At 39.8% G+C, this 13,388-nt stretch overlaps 1 protein-coding gene across 2 annotated transcripts in view; it reads right to left on the bottom strand.

Annotated features, from left to right (window-relative positions):
* ANKFN1 (ankyrin repeat and fibronectin type III domain containing 1) overlaps positions 1–13,388 on the bottom strand; it is a gene marked incomplete at its 3' end in the record, with an annotated part of 258,888 nt that overhangs the window by 51,631 nt on the left and 193,869 nt on the right. For both annotated transcript variants that reach the window (XM_081218673.1, XM_081218672.1), the window contains 4 exons: positions 11,194–11,301; positions 3,947–4,046; positions 3,523–3,655; positions 2,931–3,047 (listed from right to left, as the gene is read on the bottom strand). In XM_081218673.1, coding sequence (XP_081074799.1) covers positions 2,931–3,047; positions 3,523–3,655; positions 3,947–4,046; positions 11,194–11,301 — 458 coding nt within the window. The remainder of the gene's footprint in view (positions 1–2,930; positions 3,048–3,522; positions 3,656–3,946; positions 4,047–11,193; positions 11,302–13,388) is intronic.

Genomic DNA, 13,388 nt, shown 5'->3' with positions numbered 1-13,388 from the left:
ATGAAAGTTAGGTGTAAAAGTGAATTTTTAAAAAAATAAAAGTGAATATTTAGACTGAGAAAGAAAATCTCCCCAAATACTGGAGCATTTGGAATTTCTGATCCCCTTTCCCTCCTGGGTTTCTTTAGGCAGTTTATCACAAAGATTGTAACCCAACTTCCCCTCCCTAAGCACTCCACGACTCCCACACTCACAGGGGATCATGCAGGTGAGGGGCCCCAAAGCTCAAGCTTTATGAGCATCATCTGCCTCTGATTATTGGTGGCCTGAGAGAGCATTCTGGTAGGCATGGTGGTCGCAAAAGTCAGGGAAAGAGCTTAGAACTAAATGGGAAGTGAGGAAGTAAGTGGAAAAGGAGAATGTTGGCCACTCTTTCAAGAAGTTTGGTTCTAAAGAAGAGAAGAGAGATTGGTAGTTGAAGGAGGGCGTGAAGAACTGAGATCCAGAGCACATGTGAGGGATGAGCCTTTGGTAGGAGGAGTGGGGCTTTATCTGTTGGAATGGGGGGTGGAGGAAGAGAGAGTAGCATCGGTGCAAGGAGGCTTTTCAATTTGGCAGTGGGAAGAGAATTATTTCCCATTTCCTTTCTTAGTGAGTTATATAGTAACGTGTCACCTGATGTGGGCATGGAGAATGTGGGGAAGGGGAAGAGACGTGGTAGAATGGAGAAGGTGTTAAATAGTTGCCTCGTACTTTGGGCAAGTGAATTTAGTAGAGAAATGGAATGTGATCACAAGGTAACCTTACATGTGAGAATTGTAGTCATGAATTTAACATAAAACCAGTCATACCTCACCCCCCCTTTTCAGTGATGCTTTTTCGGCAGCAGCGTGCAGCTACTCTAGTGTAGACATGTTGGATTCATCCAGGCTTGGATTTTTTTCCAAATAGATAATATGGAGGGAGACAGTGGCCAGAAATTTAGAGGATTTTCAAGGGAGTGATCATGATGGGCTAAGTAATCTAAGCTAGACAAGGAGGAAAATGACCTCAGAAGGGAGCTGATGCATTATGAAAAGTGATGGGTGTCAGTGCCTTGGGGCGCCAAATCCAAGAGCTGTTGCAATGGAAGTAATAGTTGAGTAGGGCACACTGACCATCATGGCTTCCCTCTAGGCCCTCAGTGTTTAACTGCAATGGCTTGTGACAGCCTAACCCTTCTCATGTTACTGATATCAGATGAAGGTGTTCTAGGAAGCCTCTAATAAACGTAAAATAAAGAGCCCCGTTTGAAATTCTAAAGTTGTTCAGTCTGTGATCTAAGCACGTCTGGGCTGTATGGTGGGCTAATGGGAGGGTCCATTACGGACTCCTGGGAAAGAACTTTACTAAGGGACCAAGGAGCCTACTGGAAATGAAGTTTATCCTAAAGAAAGAGGTGTTTTTGAGGTATAGTGGCTTGATCCAGCTCAAGCTGGTCAGTGATGAAAGGAAGAGGCCCTTGGAGTTCAGCACAGTCATCATGGCCCAGCTCCAAGAACTTCTTGAGTTGAGGAGAAGATTCTGTAATCAAGAGTGGGTTGAAATGGAGAGCACGGTTTTTTAAAATCTTACTGAGGACAAAAGGCAATATACCGCCCATGCAGTGGAGTATAGAACAGGAGGTTTAAGGGTTACCTTTCAGAATTTATTATAATAGCAAGACAATAATTATTATTATTGCAAGGAGTCAAATTATTGCATGGGTCAAGAAATGAAATTCTTGTACTTGCAGGTGGGGATGGAACTGCAGAAAATCTTTTTTGCTATTATGACTCTATTTTTTTTTTTTTTTAATTTTTATTTATTTATTTATTTATTTTTGGCTGTGTTGGGTCTTCATTTCTGTGCGAGGGCTTTCTCTAGTTGCGGCAAGTGGGGGCCACTCCTCATCGCGGTGCGCGGGCCTCTCACTATCAAATCCTCTCTTGTTGCGGAGCACAGGCTCCAGACGCGCAGGCTCAGTAATTGTGGCTCACGGGGCCAGCTGCTCCGCGGCATGTGGGATCTTCCCAGACCAGGGCTCGAACCCGTGTCCCCTGCATTGGCAGGCAGATTCTCAACCACTGCGCCACCAGGGAAGCCCTATGACTCTATTTTTATGCTTCGGCTGGTATGGCCTGGCTGAACACATCTTATGTAGATTCCTGTTATGTGTATTTCTGGGGTTGATGTAACTGACAGCTTTGTAGGTAGATACCCATCACTGATCAAGGCTCATCGATATCTTAAAGGCCCCAGTTCTATGTTGCAGATGTTCTTCTGTGCTAAGAAGCACAAATTCAGATAATATCAAAACAAAACAAAACAAAAAAACAAAAAACAGTGAAAGGGAAACCCAGAAGAGACTGATTAGAATTCAATATCATTTCTAAGAGGGGCTCTGTAACCTACAAAGATTCTTGCAGGGCTTGGGGACCTGATCTGATTGGGTTAATAGTACAGAAGGATTAAATTCAGAATTAAAGGTAAGCTTTTAAGAAGTTTTTTTTTTTTAATTATCAAAAATGTATGCAAATGCCTTGCATCATTGATGCCATAAGCATCAAGCCAAGAAACTCCTTAAAATATCTGGGGGTCTCTTTCTTTATCTCCATATACTCATAGATGCGCAGGACGCCAGAGCATCAAGAGGTCTTCAAGAGAGCTAGTCAGACTCTTATTTTGCAAGTAATGAAACTCAGACCCAGAAAGGAGAAATGAGTTGACCTATTAACATCAAATCCAGAATTCAAGTCTCTTTACTCCTTGTTCACACTTAGACTCTTCAGGTTAGACCCCTGTTCCTCTTCCAGGAGACTGCCAAAAGCACAGGTTCCCTACAAAGGCAGGTGTGCAGCTCAAACTGTCCAAGAAGACTTCATATATCCTTTCCAGGTAGGATTGGTAACTGAACTGACATGTTTTTCTAAAATTTCCTTGGAGGTCTGGATTGAAACCTGGCCCCTCACCTGTAACTGGGCTGTTGCTGCAAGCATCTTCTGCCGAGTTTGTAGTACTGTGGATGAGGACATGGAGATAGGTGTGCTTTTCCTCAACCACCTTATATCTTCCCACATACAAGACAGCTGCAAAAGAAGTCACGAAGTCATATCATTGCCCAAGCCAGTACATGATTTAGGTTGTGGCATCAAAGCAATGTAGGGAGAAGGAAACCTGACCCTTCATGTTTGTTCTCCAGTCCATTTTCAGATGCATGCAAAACAACTTTTTGATCTCTGTCCAATTGGAAAAAGATCTGAATGTTAATGAAACAATCAGATTCACATTTTAGTCTCTGCCAAATGATCCCATAACTCAGAATAGTGGAGACACAGTCTGACAGGATGGAAGCTTCTTTGCTTTGAAAATGTAGCGTAGATACTATTTTGGCATTTTTAACGACATAGGGCAAATCAGGGCTGAAAGAGACCTTTGAGATAATTTACTCCCACCCCAATATTTTGATCACTGGAGACCCCTCAACCCCTCAACTAAAGTTTCAGAGATTTATGCACAGACTTGGTGCAAAGTGGGGAAGAATAAAATTAGAACTCAGGATACCTTTGTGAACCACAGAAAATCTTGTGTAATGGAACTGGTGTGAGAGTCATCTATTTCAGCAATCGGTATTTGATCTTCACTGGTGACTAACATATTGTCTTTGTAATAAAATATAACAGCTATGTAGAGTCCCCTAAAAAGAAAAAGAAAAAGAAAAATTGTCCTCAATCATCTTCTCCTCCAAGCCTGGATCATGGAAAAAATATTTTTGGACATGATAAAAGATAATTTAAAATATACCTATGAGCATATTCTTAAATACCACAAATTTATTGGCTATCTTGTCCAAATTTTCAGAAGAAAAGTGAATTGTGTATTCTCTTAATCATAAAAAAAGGAAATTTCTACCAAGTTTCCTCTCAGAACCAAAAACAGCAGATTCCTGAGAAGCTCAGGCTTCCTGGAAAAACTACATAGGACCCACCGTTTCAAGGTCTTCACAAACTTGTTTGAGGAATGGAATAGGTGTTTCAGGCTCCTAGAGACTGACTGCTTGCGGCCCGTGGTTTGTAATTTTGAACTTTCTGGAACACAGAAAAAAAAATACAGTGTAAATTCCACTGGAAGAACAACACTCTCAGTGCCTTCTTCCCACCTTTTTGCCTTTCTGTCTCCTGTCCCCTCAGTGTCACTTATACTTAGTTTCATGTAGGGATTCAGCTCATTCATTCCATCAAGATGCTTTTGTATCTTGAGATGCCAGTAGTTAATTAATGAACAGCTCCTCAAAAATGTTGGAAATGAGTAACACTTATAACTCCAGGTGAAGTCACTTAGGTGTTTTGTTTATATTCTCCTTATTCATTATGAGGTGGGATATGAAGAAACACGATCAACTTTTGTCCCCAGCTCCTATTGCCTTTTAATAGTCACATACTTCTCAATGTTGGCAAAGCTCTTCTTGTTAGTCTGCATATTCCATTAAAATTTTTGTTTCATTATAAAATTAATATAGGCACATTGCAGGAAGTCTGGAGCATAGAAAAAAAGAACAAAATCCCACACATATCATCCTGCCATGTTAGTAGAACCACTGCTAGCATTCTGGGGTAGTTTTTTTCCAGTGTGTATGTTGGCTTACAAAAATAGTTGTAGGCATAGGTATGATTATCCTCGTTATTCGGAAGAAGAAACTGAGACAGAGAGGTTAAGTGGATTGTCCAAGATAAAAAAGGCAGTACCCAGAAAAACAAACATTTGTTCACTGAAATATTTATTGGTACGCTACTATATGCTAGGTTCTATGGTTACAGTGATGAACACATCATCCGTTGCTTCTGTTTAGCTCTTTTATTTACAACTGGAGCTCTCACTGATAAAAGTAGTAGATTTCCTGTAGCAGTCTTTGCATACTGTGCTCCCTAGAGCTGAACTAGATGATCACTGATTTAATTCTCATCTTAAATGTAATTAATGAAGGGAAGCTGAGGTTATTGGGGTCATCACCAAACTCCTGACAGACATGTTACTGGGGATGAGAATATGGTCCATATCATGGGCGAATGGCCCATGGCTGAGGCCCAGTGTGGCTCTGCCTATGATCCTATAGGAGCAGTTGGGAATGAGCTGATTGACACAAGCATTCATGCCAGTTTCAAGCTTGTGTTGGTAATGGTTATTCCTGGCAGAACAAAGCAAAAGCATTTTTTTCTAACTTGAACATGTATTTTACTGGTTATAGTCTACTTGAAAATAATGCTGCTGGGACTTCTGATTAAAGGCAGCATATTGAACTTATTTATCACATACTGCTCTCTCCCAAAATCTTACTAAAAGCAGAGTAAAGAGATTTAAAAAAGAGGAAGTGACATAAATCTGTAAAGACAAAGAGATGGCAAAGGAGACAAAAGCAAGTGAATTTTGCTAGCTAGAAAGCAGATGGACAGATGGATTTAGCAGACCTGAGAAAGCTGAGAAGTAACCTGACTCACCCATGGGCACCATATACTGCTGGAAGAGTGGTGAATGTGGAGCTAAAATCAGGGAGTTTTGTTGAAATCTGTTTAAAAAGTAGCTAGACTTCTAAATATCCTCTCCTACCCTTTCCCCACTCTAGAAGAAAGCTAGTAGCATATTCTCTGGAAAGCAGAAAAACAGAGATCTTTAGAGTGAAAGATACGGTGTATGGTTTGAAAATGGAGGGAGGGAGTGGTATGTACTGAAAACAGGTGGATTAAATGAAAGTTTCCATACAGAATATATCCCCACTGGACTCTTGGAACAGTGGTACTCAAATTTATATTCTCCAGGCAGAACACTGGAAGAAGCATCTCTGGAGACTCTGATTAGTGTAAGAGTACACCTAAAGATTCTGACATTGGCTTTACTGCTTTCCTAAAGATAAGGCCATGCTAGATCACCCTACAGTGATCTGTATAAGCAAGGAGCCCTATCCATGTGCTCAGAGCTTCCCAACAGCAATTGAGTTCTCTTCTCTTAAATCTGAGTACACATCCAAGGATCACTAGGCAGTTTGAAAAGCATGTAACAGAAAAAACACAGGCCAAAAACAAACACAAGCAATTTAGAGGGGAGACCATGTTGAGAAAAGAAAACATAAAACACAACAAAGCCTATCATTAATAGCCTGAGAGACAAGCAAAGACATTGCATCCTTGTAAAAAAGATAAAGGTCTGTAAGAGAAATATTCAGAGAACAATAGAGAACATTGGAAATTAAAAGTATGTTATCAAAGTCTGAAAAACAAAATAGAAAATAAAGTTGGGGAAATCTGCAAGAAAGTGGAGCAAAGAGACATGAGGATGGAAAGTAGGAGGGGGGGAAAAATACCTAAAGGGCTGGTCCATGAGGTTCAGTATCTGAAGAAGAGTTCTCATAGGAGAGAGCGGAGCAAAAGGAGGGGAAGAAATAATTAAAGAAATAATTAAAGAAAATACCCCATACTTGAAGGCTATAAGTTTCTGTATTGAAAGAGCTTGCCAAGTGTGCAGCACAACAGACAAAAATAGAGCCACATGAAGGTACATAACAGTGAAATTTTAGAATACTGAAGGTAAAAAGAAAACCTAAAACCTTCCAGGGTAGGAAAAAGTAGATTTCATATAAAACTTCTGGAATCAGAATGGTATCAGACTTTTCAGCACTGAAAGCTTGAAGGCAATGAAGCAACACCTTCAAAATATGAAGGAAAATTATTTCAATTGGGAATACTATACTTATCCACTTCTATACTTATTCTTATTTATCCTAGATAAATATTAAATAGAATAAATACATCTTAAGACACTTAATGTATCCAAAAATTAGCTCCCAAGTATCCTGACAGGAAGCTACTAGAGGAAAGGCTCCACCAATGGCAGACAAACCCCAGAAAAAGGAAGAGATGGTAAACAAAAAAGAAGAAATCCAGTATTGGAGAGTGGCAAGAAGAGTCCTCAATGTGGTGGTGAAAGGAGATCCTAGGGTGCCAGTAAGTAACAGACATAGAGGCAGCCAGTAACCAGGCTAGACTGGAGCAGGTCAGAGGGCTCTATGAGAGGTTTCTTTAAGAAGATGCCATTTGAAACAATACTTATGTATCTGATTGTATTGAGAGAAAATTGATAGAACTGGAGAATAGCTTGGGGATTAATTTGTTATAACCACATGGAAAAATAAAAAAGCACATAATAAAAGTTGATTATTATCTACAGAGGGAACAAGTTATCCAGGAAAGGAAAATAATCATAAAATTTATATGGTCATTATAATGTTAACAGTAAATATTGATCTTATTAAAATGACTATATTAGGAGGATGAGGGAGTAGGAATTACATGTGCGTATAAGAGGGTGGAGGGATAAAAAAGAGAAATAATCGTCTTCCTTAGTGAGATAATAACTATATATATATGTATATTTTTAACATACAAATCATTTTAATGAAGGACCAATTCTACTTTGTATATTTTTTTTAAAAATCAAGAATTAGCAATATAAGCCTGTTATTTAGAGATAGGGAGAAAATATCAAAATAATTGAGCCTCTAGGGAATAGAAAATGGAGGATGGGAGAAATTGTTTTTTCGTTCATAATAAGGTTCTTCGTAGTTCTTTACTTATTTTAAGTAATTCAGTCCTCAGATGGCTGACAGGTTTATATAATTCTTATCTGCATTTTACAAGTGAGCAAAGTGAGGTATAGAGAAGCTGGCAACTTGCTTAAGGTCATGCAGATTTGTAAATGTCTAGCCTGTATTTGAACCCACATAGTCTGGCTTCAGAGTATAGTCACATATAACTTAAATAAAAATGAAAACTAAACTAAAAAAATTAGACTAAAAGAAGAGAAAACTGAGAAATGCTACTACCAGTTGGGAAAGGGGCCCATGAAAATGTCAAGTACTCCAGGTCTCCAGTTTGGGCACATGGTACAATACACTTGTACCTTTGGAGCTCTTGTGGTTGGGTTGGGGCCATGTGACCAGTTTTACCAATGAATTTTGAGTGTAATTATAAAGTCTTGTCCATATGACACCTTCAAGAGTCTCTTTTCCTTCTCCCATGGGTGCTGAAATATATTTCCAGAAAGAGGATCATGACAAGACAGAAAGACAGGCAGCCCTCAGCCAACCAGTGGTAGACCTATAGCATGTGGGAGAAATAAATATTTTGGGGGTCATTTGGATACTACAGCATGATATAGCCTATCTTGACTGATACAAGGTCTAAACTCACTTTTCTCCTAAGAACCACTGTGGCTTCTATTCTGTCTCTGCTTAGTTCAGGGCTCTGGAGCAATGGTTAGATTTCTGGACTCTGAATGCAGCAGATCTTTAGCTTTTAAGTGCTTGGAGCATAGAGAGCTTATGTTATTCATACTGGTATGTCTAGCACCTAACACATAGGAGACAGTGTTTCAATTAATGTTTGCCAGTTGAAAAATTGGATGATAATTGAAATTCACTCCTGTAGGGGACTGCTTTAGTGGACACAGTTGACTTCTTTATAATTCATTATGTATGTCAGGGCATCAACCCTGTGGACAATAAAGGCCACTCAACAGCTCCATTGAATTTCCATCCCAGTACTAAAGATGCGAATTAGCTATGGCCAGTTCTTTAGCCAAAAATAGAGAAATTAGTGTGGGTTTTGGTATCCCCCATGCAGGGCTTTGGTAGGAGAAGGGATGTTTTATTATTAGTTCTGCATTTAGAATATGCTGTGTATTTATTGAGTACTCCAGGCTCATTACAATGGAGTCAATGATTATACTTTAATTCTAGGACATATAAAGTGCTGAGGCTGGAGAGCACCTCATTGTTCATTTGGAAGAACAATGAAAACAATAAGCTAGAGTTTGCAGAGTGCCTACTCATGCCAGATGAGTTTAATACATTATCTAATTTAATTCTTGTAACGGTCCTGAAAGATATATATTATTATGCTGGTTTTTTTCTGATAGGGAAGCTATAGCTCAGAGAAGTTAAATGCTCTTCTTAAGTACACACAGTAAGTGGGTGAACTGGGGTTTGAAATAATTGTTTTTTCTAATTATAAAATTTGTAAGCCACGTAGTATCAATATAGTTTACTTTAAATAACAATTTTGTAGTTTTCTGTATGTAGTACCTAATTATCCTTAATTTATCCTTTTAGATTTAGAGAGATTTATGTTGTATCATCTCGGAAGGTCATTTCTTTTATCCTGGCATATTATAGGTCAGTGTTCCCCAAAGTTTGCGGCTTGGAACACTAATTCTGTAAAAAATGTTTTACAGTGGCCAGATAAGTTTGGAAAATGCCTGCTTAACCAAATTCAAAATTTCTTTTTATTAGAGTCTATAATATTTTAATGTCTATTTTACATTTCCAAGAGAGGGATATATAATGTAACAATTTCCAAATATACTTGACTAGAGACCCTTTTTCAGATGAGCATCTTATAGAACCACTCTTATGTGGAACACACTTTGGGTACTGTTTAAATGTCCAAAGTACATTTCAATATAAAAATATTCCTCCCTTTTGGGAAGTTCTACTTTATGCCTTACTTAAATCTTTCTTGATACTGTGTGTATATTTACATCCCTGTGGGGTGAAAATAGGTACATGATAAAACTTGGATGGAAACCATAGAAATAATTGGGCTGTCTAGACAATCATTTCTTGATTATTGGAATGTAATCCAGTAGTATTGGGGAGAACATCTAAATCCTCAGATAATATAAAAAACAATCCCTCATTCTCATGAGTAGTTTTAGCTTTCCCCCTCTGATAAAGACCAAACACAAAGTGGCTTATGAATTGCAGAGAATAATCTGTCCAATTGCGTCATTATTTTTGCCTGCCATGCAGGAACCAATGGGCAGGGAAATGATGGAGAGGCAGAAGAGAAAGGAGCCTAGATAATGCCTGTCCTGGTTAAATGGGCCCTGGATAACTGAAGACTGAGTGTACTTTGGTCGGTGTGGAATGTTGAAGTCCCTGGTCTGGGTAAAGTTTTCCTAGAGATCTGGGAGTGAAATCCCACTTGGGTTTCCTTCTTAAGCCTCTTCCATGCATATTTACATCTCCTAATGAACCACCCACTCATTAGAACATTATTTTCTTGCAAACAGTTGCCCTCATTTCTAGCTATAGCCAGCATTTCTGAAGGGCTCTGTTGTCATAGCTATACAGCAATTGGGAACAACTTTTTGCTAATGCTAAGTATGATTTCTTTATACCTAGTCAAAACTCATTTAGCATTTCTTAGTTTCAACCATAGATTATTAACCTAGCTGGTCCTGCAGTGCCCTGAATCTAGAGAGTACAATGCAGTTAGAGATGTGATGGGTGAAGGAGCATGGAAAATGAAAACTTTATGGAACTTTAATTCTCCAAATAAAACTAAGTGCCTGCTCCACGAATCATTACACAGATCAGAAACCTGACCCTGTCCCATTTGAACAGCCCAAGTAGAAAGTAATCTTTTTAAAGCTTCTCAGAGATTTTCTGGGTGTTGTTGGCTAGGTCTAGAGAACTTATGCTCTACTTTCTCTTGAGCAGTAGTATAGGGGAAGATTAAAATTCAGGGGGAGATTAAAATCCAGTGCCCTGTCCTGATGTAAGGGCGGGAGACAAAAACGAGGTGTGGCAGGAAGACTGGCTTGGAGACAGAAAACCTACGTTGGTGTCTTGATTCTGTTCTCCTTGGCATTGTGACCTTGGTCAAGTCACTTAGCCTCAGTGATAATTGCCAAAAACGAGGATGAAGAAGAGATATTGGATGTGAATTGTATGTAAATTTTATAATCAATGTACACAAAAGTTTAATATTATTGTTGCTGTTACAATTGGTTGTGCTTCCTCAGGGATGTTCACAGAATTTTTGTTGCAGGTGAAAAGTTTGAGGGTGAATATCCCGAAGACTCAGCACACTGAGAAGTTTTGTGAGGGTACGATATAAAGGGAAGGGAACTAATGGCAGCTGCAGTTTTTCCTGTGCTTGTTTTCAGACTGTTCCTGTGGAGTGAGGGTGCAAAAGACAGAGGACGGGAAGGAAGGGAGAGGGAAGGCTCTTCTGAAGGGTTAAAGTAAGATAGTGCTGTAAAGTGATTCCAGATGTACAAATATTAATATCTCTCTCCCTCCCTGATGAATGAGAAGGTATGACCCAGTTAGGAAACTGCTAAAATTACCGGCGCCACCGAGACCTCAGCCGATGGCCCAGCACAGATTTTTATCCTTACCCCGGCAACTATAATGCTGATGAAGGGCTCGGACCTGCTGCAGCAGACCTTCCAAAACTTCACGCTGTCCCCTGTGTCTAGGCGCTCTGTCGTCATAGTCTTTCCAGTCTATTGAACAAAAGAAACAAACAGAGTAAAATTTTCAAGTAGGGGAGGTCTCTTCCCTGCACTGCCTCGGGAGCTGAATTTTGCTCCTACTACCCACAGACTGTGTGGATGAGCACCCAGTACTTGCACGACTAGCAGGCATTACCAAGGGTTTGGAAGCTGCCATTTTTCAGGCCCTGTGCAAAACAGTAATTGCGGTTGGTTTCTTGTGTTGGGCAGTTTTAAGGCAAGAGAAAATGGTAATTGAAAGCCCAAAGAAAATAGAGAATTTGGGAGTCCAATTTCCCCTCCCCCAGCTCCTTACCCTCCTTTTCAGCGTCTGTGTCCTAATCAGTTCCCCTGTCACCTCTCCACTCAGCACCCCAAGTCGCCACTGGATTTCCACAGTAGGAAAGAAAGGGGTGGGAATGTGCAGACTAGATGAAATCCACGGTCCCAATGCTTTTATTGTAGGTTTGACACTTTTGGCCAAATTGACATTTCTTTCCAAGGAAAGAGCCCATGTCAGATGCCAAGAAATGGAAATCTACATTTTGCTCTAATGAATGTCTGCTTTGGTTAGCTGGCACAGCAACTCCTGCACATACTCGGAGCCACCAACCACCCTGTCTGCTCAGTCTCTAAATATACAGTATTAGCTTACATGGCAAATTTAAATTGCAATACCCACTGAGATTTTTCTCCCCCTTCTATTTTCATTCCATTTGGCTATAATGATATCAAGAGTAATAACCCGTATGGGACTAATGTCAAGATTATAATTCTGCTGTCTCCAACTCTAGATACTTTTTTCGGCAGGTCAGTCATTTCATAGTCCATCCCTATTCTCTTTCCCCTGGTTTTACTTTCTGGATCTTTCAAAAGCAACAACTTTAAGTGCTTCTTGGTTGGAATGCTTTCTCTAAAATTGCTAGACATTCTTCTCGAGAAAAGCCAGTTAGTTCACAAGTATATTTGAGGCTTAAATTCTAATTGAACAAGTTTCAAATTCCCTCCACCTAGAGTTATTTTAAAATATGGAGTCTCCCTTGTTTAGAAACTTAAGCAGATGCCATGACAGTTAAAGTTAGGTAAAAGCATTCCACATTGGTCCATCCAAGGCCGAGTAGTTCAACATAGTTAGAAAGAATGCAGGTTCTGGAGTCAGATAAACCTGGGTCTGAGCCCTGGTTCTTCTGATTCCTAGCTCAGTGTCTGTAAAACAAATTACTTACACTGACAGGGCCTCTACTCTGTAGCATGAAAAAGGAGTATAGTATCTATCTCGCAGGATTTTTGTGAGGGTTAGATGAGAGGTGTATTAGCTCTCCAGTGCAGTGTTACGTGGAAAGCCTTATGTAAATAATAACTTAAAAAGAAGGGAACTCATTGTTGGAAAGTTAGCTTCCTGAGTGGTGGGTATGGAAACATCATTTCTTACCTTAGCAGGTAATTCCCCTCGAAGAGGAAGGCCTCAGAGATTTTCTAATTCCTCCTCCTTCCCACCTTCCCCCATGCACCCGTCTTCATTTTACCTCTTAGAAGACTGAGGCCCAGAGATAACCATTCCAGTTCTAAAATTTTCAGCTTGGTGGTGATGGTGGCATAGCCAGGACTATAACATAGTCTCATGACCCTCCGTATAGTGCTCACTTCTTTATACCATGGACATGTTTTTGTTTTTGTTTTCTTTTGAGAAGGAGGGTCAGAGTTTGGTTGGAGTCTGTGTGGTGTGGCTTAGTTGTGGTCAACTCTGGAGACAGGGAATTGGCATAGGTGCTTTCTGTGGACTGTGTTCTTTGTTGGCAGAAACTGTGACTTAATTTCTCTTTGCTTCAGGTTTTTTCTCTGTAAAGTGAGCTTTTGAGTCTCTTTTTAGGTTATTTGTGGTTTCAAAGAAATACTGTAAGTAAAGCACCATTCTGGGCACATTGGAGATGCTCATTAAATGTTGGTGAGGCATTGTGACTAGAAGCATGATGGTGTTCACGTAGGATGGGCTAGGAAAGATCTTTTACTGGGAAATTTGGAAATGTTTGAGGGAACGAACTCCAAGTGGCCCTTGGACTATCTATAGTTTCCCTGGTATCTGGACACAGTGAGAATAA

This window comes from Mesoplodon bidens (assembly GCF_964165515.1).
Source record: "Mesoplodon bidens genome assembly, chromosome: 19".
Taxonomy (NCBI): Eukaryota; Metazoa; Chordata; class Mammalia; order Artiodactyla; family Ziphiidae; genus Mesoplodon; species Mesoplodon bidens.
The sequence above is the reverse complement of the archived record's forward strand: the minus strand, read 5'-3'. Positions and strand labels throughout refer to the sequence as shown.